The sequence below is a fragment of the Typopeltis vanoorti genome, chromosome 16 (genome assembly GCF_054136105.1).
Source record: "Typopeltis vanoorti isolate ZY-2024b chromosome 16, IOZ_Tvanoo_1.0, whole genome shotgun sequence".
Taxonomy (NCBI): domain Eukaryota; kingdom Metazoa; phylum Arthropoda; class Arachnida; order Uropygi; family Thelyphonidae; genus Typopeltis; species Typopeltis vanoorti.
In genome coordinates this window covers 73250388-73269631 of record NC_143564.1, presented here as the reverse complement: position 1 = coordinate 73269631, position 19244 = coordinate 73250388, and the positions used below count along the sequence as shown (strand labels likewise).

The following is a 19244-nucleotide window of genomic DNA, read 5'->3' as shown; positions in this document are numbered from 1 at the left end:
ATGGCAAATATCTGTTGGATTTCTGCTCAGGACATGGACTGGTTATTACTAACACCATGTTCCAACATAAAAATGTGCACAAATTCACATGGAGAGAAGAGGCTAGGAATAAGAAAAGTCTCATTGACTATGTTATTGTTGATAGTGATGTTTTCTACCTGGTGCAGGACACCAGAGTGTACAGAGGATTTGAAATTGGAAGTGATCACTATTTAGTCTTGAGCAGGATAAAATTGAATTTCATATTGAAAAGAATAACATGTAAGAAAGTTTTAAAGCGAATAAAAATTGAGCAGCTCTCAGATGTGAGCTGTAGACTAAAATACACAAAGATTATTGAAGGAAAAATGAAAGAGTTTGAGAACAGGAATCAAACCTTGGAGATTCATTGGCAAACTCTGAAGAAAACATTGATTGATTCTGCCAGAGAGGCATGTGGTGAGGTTGTTTGTAAGGATAAAAAAATCAGAACTCCCTGGTGGACACAGGAGGTTAAAGAGGCAGTGAAGGAAAAGAAGAAAGCATACCAAAAGTTCCTGTCAAATAAGTCAGCTTGTGCTCTTAGATAATACAGAGACAAATGCAAGAATGCTAAACAGTGTGTAAAACTAGCTAAACAAATATTCTATATTCTTGCCAAAGTCCTCCCATGACTTTGGCAAGAATACAGAAAATAAATATCAAAAAGGTGGCAAAATATTCATTAGGTTGTTGAAGAAGCTTAGGAATGGAGGAAAGAGTGCTGTAAAAGGAGCTAGAGATGATAAAGGTGACATGAAAACGGGAGAAAAGGATATCCTTGAAGTATGGAGTAATTACTTTGAAAAACTGCTAAATGAAACAAGCAGTGATGACAGCACAGTGGTAAAAAAACACTGACCAGGCATGCATTCAGATATATATCCATACTTGAAGTAGAAAAAGCCATCAAAGGTAGCAGTTGTAGATGATATTCGACCAGAAATGCTGAAGTATGGTGGTATAAGAGTCTTACAGTGGCTGCACTGCATAGTTCAGAAAGCCTGGACAGATGGATGAATTACTGATGATTGGAGTAGAGCTCTCAGAGTACCCATATATATAAAAAGGGAAATAAAACTGAATGTCAGAATTACAGAGGTATTTCCCTACTGGGTGTTCCTGGCAAGATCTATGCAAGTATACTTTAGAAACGGTTGAGAAGAATTGTGGAAGAAAAGCTTGGTGAAGAATAAGCTGGATTCAGGCCAATTAGAGGCTGTCAGAATCAGATCTTCACTTTACGACAAACAGTCGAGAAAGCATGGGAATATAACAAAGATCTGTATTTAAGTTTTGTCGATTTGGAAAAGGCATATGACGAGGTGCCATGAGAGAAGCCATTCAATACGCTACAGTTATATGGTGTCAATGGGGCATTATATCAAGCAATACTTAGTGTTTATTGGAGTTGTAAGCAGTTAGAATTGGAGTACAGGAAGATGGTTTAATGTTAAATCGGGTGTGAGACAAGGATGTACATTATCCCATTTGTTATTTATTATCTATATGGATCACATTATAAAGGAAAGTCGTATTAAACCTGATATCAAAATTAGATATGTTAATCTCATCTCTTTACTCTATGCAGATGATGTTATGCTTCTAAATAAATCTGCTACAAGTCTGCAAGATTCCCTGACTAAATTGAATAACTCATGTAATAGATAGGGTATGAAGGTCAGCAATAAAAAGACAAAGACAATGAAAATATAGGCAGAATCATTGAAAATGTCAACTGTGTTGTGAATGGAAAACCTGTGGAACAAGTAAAACATTTCAGCTACTTAGGCACGATTTTTAGTGAAGATGGTAAATTAAATATGGAAATAGACAACAGAATTAAAGCTGGTATGGTAGGAAGTCAAGTGAATCAATTCATATGGAATAAGAGAGAAATTAGTCGGAATACTAAATTAGCTGTATACAAGACAGTGTTCACACCAGTTTAAACTTGTGGATCTGAGAGCTGGGTCAGAAGTAAAACACTTGACCAAAGACTAGAGACCACAGATATGAGAGTCCTGAGAAAGATTAGATGCATGAACAGATGGCATCAATGGCAATATCATATTAAAAACGCTGATATTAGGAAAGAACTTGACATTGTCAGCATCCAGGAATGCGTTAGTGTGTGAGGAAAGATTAGCAAAAGAAGTGTTTTCTGCCAGGTTGACAGGAAAATGACCCAGAGGAAGACCAAGGTATAGGTGGATTGATACTGTACAAAGTGCCCTAGACGATAGAAATATAAGATCTGATAATGTTAGTCTTGACAAGTAACAGACTGATTTGGATGAAAATTGTAGATAGGAAGTTAGTAATGATGTAAATTTTTCATGTAGTACTATCATATCCTGTACATGGCAGGAATGTGATGATGATGTTTGCATTTAACATATTTTGTCAAATATTTATATTTTTAAATAACATTTAGCGAAATAAATAAGACATTTTGCTTTCTTTCTTTGCAAAGTACCTTTATATGGATTGTCACATTTCAATTTTAGTAACGGATTTTTTTTTTTTTTTTTGTGAACAAATGATTATAAACTGCATTACTCTGTTTCCAATTGTGTATATTTTAATATCAAAAATTTATATCCAATGGCATTTTATCAGACTCTTTGCCTTCTTTTGCTTAAAATTGCAACAGTTTTTTTTTTTTTTTTTGTAGGATGCACATTACTATATAATATCCAGTGCTTAACCACTGTAGATATGTTGAAAATATAACAGGAAGGATATCCTGTATGGAATGATTCAAAATTGATGCTCATTTTTAAGATTTTTTACTGCAACTCCCCCCGCCCCCGGAACTCAGTTACATAACTGCTTTACATTTCTTCTGGTTTGAAAGCTTTCAGACAGTATTCAAAATCTCTTATTTCAGTTTACAGTTTTCCCAAAAGAAATAAAGCAATAATGTTGTATATTTGAAGCTTCTAATTCTGCAATCTGCTGAAATTATTCTAAGATTTAGAAATACTATGCTATATTTTGAATATGTAAAATTGTTTATGCATACCACACAAAAGAAAGTTCAATTGTGTTATTTTTGTTTCTTTATATATAAAAAAAAAAAAAAAAAAAAAAAAAAAAAAAAAAAAAAAAAAAATCGAGATATTACTACTTCTACTGCTGCTGCTGGTTATTTCTGAAATACGTCTTAGAAATGCTGGACAATCCTCTTAGCTGGAGGAAAACCTAAAAATCTTAGATTACTCTTACTGCTTTTGAGAAACACGAGAGAGAAAGTTTCCCAGAAGTCACACTAAACTGCCTCAAGCAAGAATGTCTTGTTTCATTTTCAGTTGTTCAGACATCCTAACACAGAAAAACTGACATTTCTTTTACAGGCCGATGCAGTATTTATGCCAAAAATTATTTCTTTATATAGTGATCAGTTTCACTTTTATTATTGAAAAATTCTAAATTATTTGATACAATTATCTTGAAAAAAAGATTTGAATTTTTTGAAGAGAAAAAGGTGCATATATGTTACATAATCATTTATTTTTTGGGTTGAGGGGGGAGGGTAGGGTTTTAGCCCTATTCAATCTGCAGGCAATTGTTACAAACGTAAATCACTTTGGGAACATGCTCATACAGTTTAGTGTAAAATAATAGCAAAAGTTTAACTATTTCAATGTCACCTATCTAAACTAGAAGATAATGTTATATATCTAAACTAGAAGATAATGTTATATCTGCTGATGTTAGAAAACTCTTTTTTCTGGAATGAATTCTCTATCAGCTATAATGTAATCAATTTACAGATTTTTGCGCTCTTGTATTGACGAAAGAAATATGTGAGGTAATTTCATTTTTTTTACTACAAGAAAAAACCAGATAATAACAGAAGAAAAATATGTAGTATTTTCTTTTCATGGGTGAATTTACAATATTCTTTCTGTGATAGTATTCACAGAAAGAACATTGTAATTAGAAAATCTGCTATAATTATACGAGTGACACTTTACCGTTTTTCTCCCACAGGAGAAAAGAAATAATGCAATAATATTGTTCAATCTGTCAAACTTTATTGTAGTGCAAATATTTATTATCAAACTTTGCTGTTTTGTAATAAAAAAAAATATTCGTGCTACTTTGAAAATTTCTAATCTGTGGTGCACACTGCTATGAAAATTTAATAGACAAAGTTTCAGCAAACTGTATTCTTATTTACAAAAAAAAAATCTTATAATAGGCACATTTGAAATGTGAAATATGATTTTGAACAGAGATAACATAATCAAAAACGTTGGCAGCCAGTTTTTTTTTTAAAATAATATTTCAAATAATTATCGTGAATTTATTTTATCGAAAAGAATGTTCTGTCGAGTAAGCGATTAGACAAAATTAGCACAAAAACATTAGTTCTCCAAGGTAATGCAATATTTAAGTGAAGAAAGTATATTTTGTCCTGGAATTTCATCCTACAATAAAAAGAGAAAATAAAAATAATTTCTATATTTTTAGTCTCTTTAATATAACTAAGAGTCCAGTTGCCCAGCATAAAAAGAGAAAATAAAAATACTTTCTATATTTTTAGTCTCTTTAATATAACTAAGAGTCCAGTTGCCCAGCATAAAACAAGGAAATGTGTTCCTTGTTATAGAGAACTGAGACTCCACGAGATAATCTTTTTAAGTGTTCTCTACAGCGTGAAGGATTATCACACCTTCTAAAGGACAGAACAGCCAAATTGCACTTCTTATCTATGTTCTTTTAACAGATGTATTGAATCGTATCCAGATTTAGCTGGACGTATATATACGTCCTGGCTGGTTGGAGGGTTAAAGTCAGTTTTAAAAGGTTGGAAATTTTCAGAATCACCTTTCCTTCTGATATCCTGTCACATATCAGTTGCCAGTTTGATAAAGTCTCAGGTCCATATACAATCTACACATTCTTATTTTCTTTATGGCAAAAAATCCATATCTATCTACTTGGCATTATAGTTGGAATTTTAAGATATTTTAGAAATGAAACTTCAGTTGCATTTCCAACAACCTTCAGCACTTATTGTCATAATGGAAATTAGAATCACTTATTTTCTGATAGAATGTGAAACTCTTAATGAACTGAAAAGTAATCAATCATATGTTATAAAAAAAGTAACAAATTTCATTTATTTGTATATACAATAACATTTTTAAATTTAAATAAAAAATTACAAAGAATAATACAAAATTGAAGTATTACAGTGCAGTCAGCTTAGTAAGTCAGCGCAATAAGGCATATCTAATTAGATTAGCTGGGCCTCTAATTTCTCTGATACGACCATTATGCCTCAGAATTACAAGAAATGATCTCAGCTTTTTATCAAACTTCACATTAGCAAAACGTTTGAAATCATCCATAGTACAGAAGACCATACCTGAAAAAGGCCAGAATTAATCTTTCAGAAATACCTTCATGTAAGTATGTGACCATGCTTTTTATACACACACCTTGCTTATAACTAAAAAGTTGTTGCAATCCCTAAAATAAACTCCCATTTTAGTCTCAGTAAAAGCACTAATGTTATTTTAAAAGTAAATTTTCTGTAGCAAACACTAACAAACTATTCCTTTGGTCTCCATAGGTTTAACAAGAGTTAACTCCAAATACACTGGATTCCTGTTAAGTTTACTGAATGAACAACTGAGTTTATTAATTGAAGTAAAATACTTAAATATAAAGAGCCAATAGGCTTCATTTCGGCGATATTAAATCCCACACTGTTTTAAAACCGAATAAGAAACTCAAAGATTGGAATCAGAGAGTTTCATGCTGAATATAGTATAGTAAACTATAAAAGTATCGGCGACTACTAGTATGAGCTAATGCACGTAGTCCAAAGTTGGGCGACTTGCAGCAAAGGTGGTAAAGTCTGATCGCTATTCTTGGTATTTTCCATAATGTAAAACACATTTCCTAGGAAATGTATGCTGTTATTACATTATGGTGGGAGGTCACTACCCAGACTAGTTTCAGCCTTTATTGAGGCTTCATCAGTGAGTAGCTAGACCAAATTAATACCAAAGGGTATAGCGAAAAGAACTTATACACTCTGCTATACGAGTTGTCAAAAAGGTGCACCCATCAAGTTACTTAAATATAAAGAGCCAATAGGCTTTATTTCGGCGATATAAACATTATTTAAATTATATTAATTAAATTAATTCCCCAGCGGCAGACCAGGCGACGGGTCGGTTGGGAGTAGTACTAACAAGAAGTCGCATCTAAAAGTAACACGCGGACCCTGCATAGGAAGCGGGAATAACGCGTAGAAGAAGAAGAAGAAGATTAATTAAATTAATTATAAAGAGCCTATCGGCTCTTTATATTTAAGTAACTTGATGGGTGCACCTTTTTGACAACTCGTATTGCAGAGTATATAAGTTCTTTTCGCTATACCCTTTGGTATTAATTTGGTCTAGCTACTCACTGATGAAGCATCAATAAAGGCTGAAACCTGTCTGGGTAGTGACCTCCCACTATAATGTAATAACAGCATACATTTCCTAGGAAATGTGTTTTACATTATGGAAAATACCAAGAATAGCGATCAGAACTTTACCACCTTTGCTGCGAGTTGCCCAAGTTTGGACTATGTGCATTAGCTCATGCTAGTAGTCGCCGGATTGGAAAAGATTGGAATCAGAGAGTTTCATGCCGAATATAGTTTACTTTACTATATTCGGCATGAAGCTCTCCGATTCCAATCTTTGAGTTTCTTATGCGGTTTTAAAACAATGTGGGATTTAATATCCCCTTAATTTAAATAAAGTAAAATAATTACCATAAAAATAAATTTTATTTATATATGTATTAAACATGCATACAGCTCTTAGCAGCTCATGACAAGAGTAGCCTGTCCATTTTTGGATTGCAAATGAACAAAATCAGTGCAGAAATAATCATAATTCAGCAATAATCCTGGGTAATTGTTTGAGCTTGAGAGTGTCATCCTCACTTAGTTCTTCTGATGTTTTTTACAATTTCCTCCACAAAAATTTATTCTCAAAATTTTCATTATACTCCTAAAGATTGTCATCAACAGATACAAACCCTATAGTTTCTCATGTGATTCGTTTCTAAAGGGATGTCATCTACACTATTGGCCATATCTGGCATATTCATGATTCATTCAATACTGAAAACCAGAGTGACAGTTTTGTTGCTTATTCCTCTCCAACTATTGGCCATAAACTGTATTGCTTGAAAGATTAAGTTTTGCACTGACCTCCTTATCAACTGTCAAGAACCAGTAAAATTTCTTGATTATCTGTTCTAATTCCACATCTCAACTCATAAGCCAATTCTTAAAAATTTCAGATATCATCCAAGCATTTTTGTTGGCATCTGGTAAACTTGCCATTCTAATTAAAATAACCCTTTTCCCATTAGCACTAAATTTTTGAACCAGATTACGTAATTTTTCTAACACTTAATGTGGTAGAAATTACTACAGACTAATTAAATGGCATTGTGATCGACACAAACAGATTCTTGTTATATTCTCATTTTGTTTTTATTCTTCTAAACCTGTCCCAATAAAATGGCTGCAATGATTAACCAGAATCTACTGTATATAGAAAGTTGTCAAAAAATAAAAAAAGATAGTCTAGTTTTAACAATATTGAAATATTTCACTCAGCAATTTGGTGTTACACAACATAAATATAAATTCATTATTGCTAAGCAGTGTCCCTAGTAAAAATAAACAGTTGAAATCATCCTCTGGAACTGTCCACAGTCATACACTCACAAAACCTGAATCTGCATAAGTGTTTCTCATGAAAACTGTTTGAGAACAGTGCATACAAGTTTAATCCATGATGAATAAGGTAAAAAATCACAGCTGATATGTGGTCCATCATGGAAAAACACATTAGCTAACAGATGCATGCCTTTATAATGCTTACATGAGTCTGCTAAATTTCATAATTGGAAGCAGTGCAGCAGGAGAGATTTTAAACTAGAGCATCTTATTTTAATAACCCATAACTTTACTTCAGTAAAACAATTTTTGAAGTTATTTTCTTTCAAATAATGATATGACTGGTATCATATTACTGAGATCCTATTAAGCCAATAGTTAATTCAGAAAAAGAAGAGTAGTACTGTTAACCATACTACTTCGGTTTGAAAGCAGATTAAAGTACAGTCATACTGTGACTTACCTGAATCCGGAGTTAAGCAATTTCTTATATGTACGTATTCCCGTCCCACTTCATGCCCCACCACTAGTCGTATCTTTCAGGCACCAGCCGCATTCGCCAGTGTCGCACATGCTGTGAACAAGCACTGACATGTTTCACGCTGTCTCCATTCATACACAATTTTTATAGTCTACAAACCTTGCGATTATTTAATGTTATGTTCTTGATAAAAATTTTATCACATAAAAAAATAATAATGTCATCCAAAAGAAGCAAGTCCGATTCTTCTACTGCTAGCAAGAAAAGAAAAACATGGACTTTGGAAACAAAACTCAATATTATTAAGGATTTTGAAGGCGGAATGAAAATTTGTGAGCTAGCAAAGAAGTTCGATCCACAGTAAGAACAATCATAAAAGAAAGGTTTACAGATTTTGGAGGACATAGATTCTAATGAGGAATGAACTGTAGCCACAAGGCAAAAGGCAAGGAATAAAAAAATCATTAGCTTGCTATGAAGAAATTTTGTGTGACAAGAAAAAAGACATTATGCCGTCAGACAAATCTATTAGATTTTATGAAACCATCGACATTGAAATAGCTTTCTTTTTTTTATGTACGAAAAACTACAATTATGATTATATTTGTTAAAAAATATAGGTGTTTTTGTAAACCTTTGGTCCCAATTGTATGTTTGAATATATAAATTACATGCAAAATTACACCCCGAGTTACGCGAATTCGACTTATGCGTTTTTTGTTGGTCCCACCTACTGCGTAACTTTGGGGTTTTACTGTACTGAAATTTTCAGAAAATAAAAAGTTTAATAATATTATTTGTGCTAGTACCAATAATCAAAAAAAAAAAGTAGAAATTAGAAAAGTCAGCTGATTAAAAATAAACTTTTTTTTTTATGATCTATATAGCAGTGTTATATGAAATCCAGATCCCTTGAGGATGCATATTAGGAAACTGAGTAATGTAGAAATGTTTTAGGAATCATTGGAAAAAAGCAGCCAGTATGAATGGGTAAGTGCTTACTGGACCTAAGACTAGTTATCATCACCATATTCCACCATACTGGTGGTAGTTATATCATTCTTTTCCTAAACTAGTCTAAAAGTCACAGTTTTAGACTAGTCCAGGAAAAGAGTGGATTGAGAATCTGAAATGGCAAATGAAATGAACACTAACAAGTTCTGGACAAAAAAGTTTTATACAGTGATTATGTTGCATATGAAATATCTTTTAGGATTAAAGTGAGTTTGAAAACTAAAACCAAATCCTAGAACCTGGGAAAATTTAAAGAAATCATCACCTTCTTTTCACCAGGGTTGAATACAAGGTGAATTTTTGTTTGTTATGGTTGGAAGTTCCAGCCACATGGGCTAACTACTATAATCTCCCATGCAGGGAAGAATGCATGTAGAGCTTGGATTGATGGTTACAAGGAAGTTACATATATGCAATTGTCACCTCTAACTATGGAGCTTAAGATCATAAAATTACTTCTGAGAAATAATTGAAATTTTATAAAACAAATTTCATGATAGATGTAGCACAATAAAGAGACATGCAATTAACAAGGAAAAAAATTGTTGAAATCTAAGTTTTAAACCTAGAGTATGTTACATTAGTGTTAGTACCGACTTTGTATAGAGACCAAATGTGGGACTTTTTTTCCCCAAGCCACCTTTCATTTCTGTAATAAGCAGAATGATAGTCACACTAGGTGATGAAAATACCTACAACTGAAAGACATTCAATACAGGGTAATAAATCAATCCTGAAATGTACTTAATTTGTACCACAAACATCTGATAAGTGTTGATGTGAATTGTCATTTATGGTGAATCTGTTTTTTCTGACCTCAAACTGTATGTGCAATTATCACTTATAAAGAAAAGCATTAGCCCCTGGCTTTTGCAATCTGGCATTTCTAACTGGCTTGCATTCAGATATAACAAAGCTAAAGTAATTTTACAACACATTTCTTTTTCCTTTACTAAGCCATGACTGTATGTCTTGCTACTGATCTTCCAATGAGACAGGTCTCTTGACCAGCAATCTAACTGACCACCATCAAGAAAGAATATCAGTCATTTAACAAATTACATTCTTTCTTGTCAGATGGCTAATCAACACCTGCTGTGCTTTCATATTTGTTTACTATGATGCTAAGCATTAGTGGTTTCCACAAATTAGTTCTTGTACTGTAACCACAAGCATCAAAAATTGCACATTTGCTTGCCCACTTGGCCTTTTACGTGACAGTCTTTATAGGCTTGCATTACAAGATGAAGAATATCTGATGGAAGTTTTCCCAAAGCAGATAATTTTGGTCATCACAGGTTTATAAATGAGTACATTGCCAATAAAGAATACAATCTCTTGTGTTATTTTTTGGGGGGACTTGCCTGATCTCCTAAAAATTCATTTGAACTGTAAATTCACAGTACACACAAGACACAGTAACCTATGCACTTGCAGCTTTAACACATGCTGCTGACAAAAATTATGCCCCAACATTTGGTATTGGAGGCTACAAGTTTTGTAGAACAGTATTACTCAGTATGATTCATAACTGAACAAAATTTGAGATGATTTCCACTCGACAATGTTAAAGTACATTGTTGAGTGGAAAGTATAGATTACCAAGAAAATAAAAATACACATGTACAGGAAAACCTTGCTTAACGCAATTAAATTAAATTAAATTCAAAAAATGAAATCAATTAATGAAAAAAATTGAAATCACGTTAAGTGAATACAATAAACAGCAGGAATAATTATAACTCATCTATCAGTTAGCGAAAAATAATTACAGTATAAGCTATATTAGAGGATAAAATAATCAAAGTTAATAAAAATCAATTGCTTAAATTTTTATTTAATGTCTAAACATTTGGTTGAGCTACTTCTTTAGTAATTAAGTAAATTACTAAATAAAAAAATTAAGTAAAGATGTTTGAACCGTGCTTGACTATTTCATTTTGTCATGCAATTTGCAATAGCTGGTGATTGCTTTATCAAGAATTTGGCAGACTTTGAAGCTTCGTTCCATACCAGGATCAGCATCAAAGAAAATTTCCTTAGCATACTCAATGTGATTGAAAACTAGTTCAAGTTTTTTTGCACTTAGCTTCTTAGTCGTAACATTCTCTTCTTGTTTGCACTCCTTATCTTCTAGTTGAAGGAGATCATTCGCACTTAAATGTTCTGAATGGGAATTGGGCAAATTTCTCACATCTTCATTATCCAGTTCATTAAATCCAAGTTCTTTTCCAATTGTGCTGATTTCTTTCATAATGTTAGATCTTAGATTTTGCACACGATAAACTAACATAGACTTGAGTTTAAAGTAGTTTTCTGCATTGCCTCCTAATAAAAGCATAAGACTATCTTTAGATACTTTTTATCCTGGTTGAGATAATTTAATTTTAGCTAGGAAAGTTTTTTTGTTGGCATACACTTCCAATAGAGACCAATTTTATTGACATTGAATATTTGCCGATCGTCATAATTACCCTCCTGAATTATCCTTTGCAATTCTTCAGGAAACTTGGCTGCAGAATCTTTATCAGCATGAGCAGATTCCCCAGTTACTGTTACGCTATGCAGTCCAGTTCAATTTTTAAAACGGTCAAACCATCCAAACTCACAGTAAAGCTTTTACATTCCTCTTGAAATTTGGTCTCTTTCAATGAGGTAAAAATATTGAGAGCTTTTTGCCTGAATATACCCTGTTCAGGCAAAAGAGGAATTCTTCTTTGGTTATAATCCTCAATCCACAGTGATAGAAGACAATCCATCGCAATCATTAAATGCCTTCTGTTTGTGATTTGAATGCTTAAAAAAGCAGTAGCAACTTTTCATTGTTGTTTGTATTCTTTGCCTTATTTAATATAGTCTGAACTGTAGACTCACTGTATCCTAGGTCTTGCACAATCATTGTATTACGAGCAAGACTTTCATGTCACTTAATGACTTCCAGCTTTTCCGCTCGCTGCAGATTAGCAACAAAAAATTTCGCATATCATAAAAAAATCGCGTTAACTGATTAATCACTCTCTTAAAGCAGGGAAATAGTATCATTTCACTCAATTGTGCTAACTGATTATCACGTATATCCAATTCGTGTTAAGCGAGGTTTTCCTGTATAAAGAGGTAGTGCAACCAAGAGTGCAACTAAAGAGTTTTTCTTCCAATGGTAGATATCAATCTTTCCTTTACAACCAACATTAATTTTGGAAAAAGAAAAGTACAAGGAACCAGATCTATAGAATTAAGGTGGGGAACAGTGCAATTTTGGTCAGAACTTCTTGCACAGACAAAACAGAGCATTTGCCAAAATGCTTTAATATGATCACAATCAGATTCCTGACTACTTAACTAAGTTGTGAACAGTAACATTTTCTGCAATCTGTGCACATTTCATCCATTTTGCTTGTTCATCAGATGCCCCCCAATGTTCAGCATCAACAGAACCAACTCCATTTTTAAACTGGGAAGCCAATGAAACGTTGGTATTCTGAACACTTTGCTCTCTAAAAGTAGTTTTGAAAGGTCATTGCTATTTTTTCCCAGGCTAAAGTGGGACTATGTATTCACTCCTTGATGGACTATAAAGGGCATAATTATACTTAACAGTGGAAGTTATACCTAACATTTTTTTTTTATGGTATCACTAACAATACCATAGCAAAATATATTTATTTTTTATATTTCAAATCAGCATCTTATGTTGTGGAAAAAGTTCAAATTCTAAGAAAGAAAAATTAAAAACATATCACAGCATCTTCTATGCCAACTGGACAGAAAATGGTCTTAAAATGATCTTCCAGATGTTGGGTAAATTAAAGTAGTCATGCTTGTTGAGGTTCAAGGAGTGCTTCGTTGCCGAAGTCAACTCCAAATATAGTCTCTTTGACTTGAGATCTAGATGGTACTGTAGTTCTTGTGTGAAGGGGTATTCAATATGTGGTCTGTGCAACCTTGCCATAATGATAGTATATATATTTTTATATTCTTCAGAACAGATTAACAGTTCTTTCTGCTTCTCCATTGTAGGCCAAACTACAGGCACAAGTATGAGAAAAGCAAATTCCATTCCTGTATCTGGGAATACACATGAAAATTTAAAGTGCTACATAAGTATAATCTTCACATGGCTTTCAAACTAAACATTAAACTAGCAACTCCATCTGTTTGCTTAAGATAACTCCAACCTTTGTCCTGTCCTGGAGCACAAATTGCCTTCTGCTTGCATCTTAGCCTACTATAGACAGAAAGGAAAAAGTTATCTGCCTTGTAAAGCCTAAAAAATATATTCTCATTATGGCAAGTTGGGCATCAAACATCCCTTCGCACCAGAGTAAACAAAATAAAATTATGGTACTATAGAAGCCATCACAATTATAGAACACTTTTTTTTAAATAAAAAAACCATGAAGCACTCCTCTACCCCAAACATCACTAAGTATGGCTGTATTAATTTACCCAAAATTTGGTGCACTATCATTTTAAAATTGCTCCTGTCCAGTGATCCTATATAAACTACCTTATATCCAGACCTAGAAGGCACTGTGATAAGTTCTCCATTGTCATTTGAACTGTTTCTACAATTACTTGCAGTGCTCTTGTGTTCAAAGAATGCTTTGAATTCCATCAAAAATATTGGCAGCTTAATATATTATTTTGTTTTTATATGGCACTCTCAGTTAATACCAAAGCAAACACTAAAAGCCTTTCTATACATACAAGAGGAAAGTTGTGTCTAGTTATCACACAACTTAAGTAGTGAACATTTAATGTTCATTGCTTAAGGATCAAAGCTATATAACTAAGAGGAGACCTCCACATAGCCTTTAAAGGAATGCGGAGAACCGACCAGGGCTTCTGACCTAATGTCTAATCCTCACCTTCTCGTGGTGCACCCTGTTGGGTATCTACCTGGATACTGAACGAACGAGGATGGGCTGGCAATTTGGGATTTAGCCGACCAAATTGTATTCCTATTGGTTGAACCAAAACACAAAATGATGGTACAACATGGCAAAATTTTATGCCGCCTGGGGCGTCGCCCGGTTAAACAAGGCCCCCAGTGTTTTTGCCAGGGAACCAGGGCAAACAGTGAAAAGTCAGCTACTGGAACAAATCTGAAAACAAACCCCAACTCAACATCACCAGAGTTAAAGATCGGTACTATCAACGTAAGAAGCCTGAATGGCAAAGAAATGGAGCTAGCTGAGGAATTAGATAAGTACCAGATCGACATAATAGGGTGACAAACAAAAAAGACAAAAACTGGCGAGATCTTTCTGAGCAATAAATACAAAATGTTATATTCAGGCAATGACAATCGAGGAAAAGGAGGAGTAGCCATAGTAATGAACACAAAATATGAGACTCATCTTCTTGAATGGTAGGCAGTGTCAAGTAAAGTGATTTGGGCAAATATCAGAATGGGGAACTGGACAATGAGACTTATTTGTGCCTATGGTCCCACAGAAGGTTCTACTAAGGTAGAAGTGGAGGAATTTTTTGAGGCTCTAGAGCATAGGTTCCCAAACTTTTTCGGGCCACTGCCCACTTTGCAAGACATAAATTTTATAACGCCCCCCCCCCCATTATAACAGTTTTCTGCGTTCAAGCTGTTTGATATTTTTGACGTAAATAGCAACTAATGATACATTACTGCTTATGCTGTTAAATTTTTAAAAATAGTGGCCAATATGTGCTTCATCTTGAACACAGTTATTGCTCTACCGATTTTTGTGAAACGTAGCCCATATGTAAAGATTGTAAAATGTATGCTCGAATAACATTATGCACAGTTTTATACAATGGTTTAAATATGAAAATGTGGAATACAATTAAGAGATTGCATTGCATTAGTAAGAATCTTATTGTAATAATTAAAACAGCATTAAATATATTACAAAATTGTTTATTTCTAACTTATAAAGTAAAAATACAAAGCAAAAATAACAAATTAATGTGAAGTTTCATACAATGGTTTAAATATGAAAATTCGGAATACATATTAAGAGATTGCATTACATTAGTAAGAATCTTATTGTAATAATTAGAACACCATCAAATGTATTAGATGGTTTATTTTGAACTTACCAAGTAAAAACACAAAGAAAAATAACAAATTAATGTGAAGGATGAGCCTGGTGCAATTTTAAAAGTTTGTTAAAATCAGGTTCAACTTTCGTTAAAAACAGTCGTAAATCGCCACGCCCAGTTACATGCAATCGGTTCCTTTTCTTAGATAGTAAATTCACTACAGCACTAAACCCACGCTCAGCCAAATAAGAAGATGGAAATGCAATTAAAAATTTCTGCACTATTTCCACGATCCAGGGTACAGTGTCGGTATTGATTTTTGAAGCCAGAACTCTTGGTATCCAGTTTTGAATTTTATTTTTAGTTCTTCATTTGTTGCGAGTTCTACGAGTTCCACTTCTAAATTTGATGATCCTGCTGTGCTTACATGTGAGAAAAGATCTAGAACCCAATTTGGTATATTCATGTTTAGAATATCCTTGAATCGTTCATTGAAATCAGCATGGAGAACCTCCAAGTGTTGGCAGTATGTAAGTAAATCTTCCTTTTTGAGAGACACTGCTGATAAATTTGAAAAGTGGCTATATTCCCCTCGGCCCATGTTCCACTTGAACAGAAGAAGTTTCCCTACAAAAGCGGGAATAACGTTTTTTGTTTTAATTCAATTCATCACCTTGTAGTTGTAGACTGACTTCATTAAATATTTTATAGAGGTCTGTCAAATAAGCGATGTCATTTTTGGATGTAATCAGGTTGGCCCGTAATCCGTCGTCTCTGTTTGCTAGGAACTCCAGCATTGAATCAAACAAATTGTAAAATCGATTCAGACAAATACCTTTTGAAAGCCAGCGAACTTCTGTGTGAAGCAGCAAACAATTGAAATCTTCATCGTTTTCACTACAAAGTTGGCTAAACAATCTGTCACTCAATGAATTGTTTCTAATCTTGTTGACTACTCTAATAACATAATGGAGCGACTTGTGCAGGCATTCACTTAAATTTTTTGCAACCAAATGTTGACGATGAAGAACACAATGTATAGCGAGTACATTCGGTACTGCTTGTTTCAAATGCGCTATGAAACCCTTGTGGCACCCTGTCATTACTGGAGCACCATCAGCAGCAGCAGACAAAATATCACAAATAGGAATGTCTTTCTATTGAAAAAACTTATTCATGATAATAAACATAGTTCTCCCTTTTGTATCTGCTTCCAAGTTTTTAGCAAATAATAATTCTTGACAAACGTTTTCTTCTTTTATGAATCGTACGTATGATAAGAGTAATGGTTCATTATTTGGGAGAGTTGAATCATCGAGTTGAATGGAAAATTGGCATGTCTTCAAATAATCGCACAATGATTTTTCAACATCTTCAGCCATTTCATCGATTCTTCTTTGCACTGAATTATTGCTCAAAGGAATTTTCCTGATGATATCTGACGCTGGCTTATGAAGCACAGTGTTTATTACTTCTTTTACTGCCGGCAAGATTAATTCCTCACCAATTGTGTGTGGTTTTCCCGCTTGTGCGAATAATAATGGACTATTATAAGAAGCTTGTAATCCGTCATTATTTTGTTTAGTGGACGACGTAAAACGTTTTGATATAGTTAGACGTTTCAAATATTTTTCTTCTAGTACTTGAAAATAGGACAAATCTTTATCCTTTTTGTCAGCATGCATTTCAGTCAAATGCTCTTGTAGCCTAGAAGGCTTTATTGCTTCATTTGAAAACACTTTTTGGCAAATCAAGCACAGGTAATAATTGGTTCATAGGAGACTGAATAAAACCATATTTCAAATACTCAATACTGTACTGTTGACATTTCTTCTTATATTCAGACATAATTAAGTAATAAAATTTGCAAAAATATTCACAAAATAAAAGATTTAATTTACACTTTGTATAACTCCATTTATCTATCACACTTTTGACTGATGATTGTTGGCAAAGTACACAAAAAAGTAATGAAACTTATTCCTAAACCACTGTTATTTATAGATTTGAAATCTAGCCCGAATTGACTTGCTTGCATTGACTTGTTTGCGATACCATCGTACTCGTGCTTTGAACAAGTCACTGCAAGCACCCATATTCCTGTCAAAACATGCTGAATTGAGTGAATTACCTACGTAATAGTTGACCGACATACTACTACTTAAGACTCATCTGCTGCGTGGATAGACTAAAGCCTGTATGGCATGATCAATTTTTACAATAGCAAAAAATGAATACATTTTTTAAGTATATAAAAAATAGAAGTTAAAATATCCTGTATGACATATTCAATTTTTTATTTTGGATGCAAGCGCATTTTGTTTGTCCGACCACGACATTGTCCGAATAATTATAAATAATAATTAATAAATAAAATAATTACACAAGATATAAACAACAAACCTACAAAACATAACCACAGAAATCAGTATAATAAGTTTCGAATAATATTTGCTTTGTTTTTTCCCCTCTAGTTAGCAATATAAGTTAGTACTAACTAAGCTAACTAAAATTTACGATTTTATTTCTTTCTTGCCATTATTATTTTTACTTGTAATATTAAATTATACAAAATTGAGTTTATTTTTGTTCAAATCAATTAGAAAAGCGGTTTTATATATTTTATATATATTTTGAAATGAAATATAACGAATATATTTGCTACTGTAAACATAACCTATTATGCATACATATATACATGCTCTATTTTCTCATTGACATAGAAAATTGACATCTATTTCTATTTGACATGGTAAATTTTCAAATGAGTGAAATAGAAAATTTATAAAACAATTGATCGTGTAAGACGTGCATAAGATGAATTAAAATGTAATATTTAAATTTAAATGATTATCTAATCGCAAAATCACGAAAATAATTAATTTTTAAATATATATATTATTAATTTCTTCTATAAAGAGCCACTGACCCCTAGATCGCCGCCAAATGCTTCTGATCCCACTACAGCCCCCCCACTGGGAGGGGCGGTACCGCCCACTTTGATGGTTTAATGTTAAATCTGGTATGAGACAAGGATGTACATTATCCCCTCTGTTATTCATTATCTATATGGATCACATTATGAAGGAATGTGGTATTAACATGATATCAAAATTAGAGATGTTAATGTCAGCTCTTTGCTTTATGCGGATGATGTTATACTTCTAAATAAATCCGCTACAAGTCTGCAAGATTCTCTGACTAAATTGAATAACTGCTGTAATAGTTATGGTATGAAGGTCAGCAATAAAAAGACAAAGACAATGAAAATAGGCAGAATCATTGAAAATGTCAACTGTGTTGTGAATGGAGAACCTGTGGAACAAGTAAAACATTTCAGCTACTTAGGCACGATTTTTACTGAAGATGGTAAATTAAATATAGAAATAGACAACAGAATCATCAAAGCTGGTATGGTGGGAAGTCAATTGAATAAATTCATATTGAATAAGAGAGAAATTAGTCAAACCACTAAATTAGCTGTATACAAGACAGTGTTCAATCCAGTTTTAACTTATGGATCTGAGAGCTCTGTCAGAAGCAACACACTTGACCAAAGACTAGAGATCGCAGATGTGAGAGTCCTGAAAAAGATTAGAGGTGTGAACAGATGGCATGAATGGCAATATCATTAAAAACGAGAATATTAGGAAAGAACTTGACATTGTCGGCATCCAGGAATGCATTAGCAGAGCTAATCTCAGGTAGTATGGTCACTTAAACAGAATGGGCAAGAAAAGATTAGCAAAACAAGTGTTCTCTGCCTGGTTGGCAGGAAAATGACCCAGAGGAAGACCAAGATATAGGTGGATTGATACAGTACTAAGTGCCTTAGATGAAAGAAATATAAGATCTGGTAATGTTGGAGTCTTGACAAGTAACAGACTAATTTGGAGGAAAATTGTAGATAGGAAGTTAGTAATGATGTAAATTTTTCATGTAGTACTATCATATCCTGTACATCCCTTGAGGGTACATGGCAGGAATTTGATGATGATG

At 33.3% G+C, this 19244-nt stretch overlaps 1 protein-coding gene across 5 annotated transcripts in view; it reads right to left on the bottom strand.

Moving 5' to 3' along the window:
• Window positions 1–5168: 5168 nt before the first annotated feature.
• The window catches only part of LOC150098128 (SKA complex subunit 1-like), a 94089-nt gene continuing 80013 nt past the window's right edge, over window positions 5169–19244 (bottom strand). For all 5 annotated transcript variants that reach the window (XM_090406550.1, XM_090406549.1, XM_090406554.1 and 2 more), the window contains one exon: window positions 5169–5401. In XM_090406550.1, coding sequence (XP_090262676.1) covers window positions 5247–5401 — 155 coding nt within the window. In that variant the 3' untranslated portion in view covers window positions 5169–5246. The remainder of the gene's footprint in view (window positions 5402–19244) is intronic.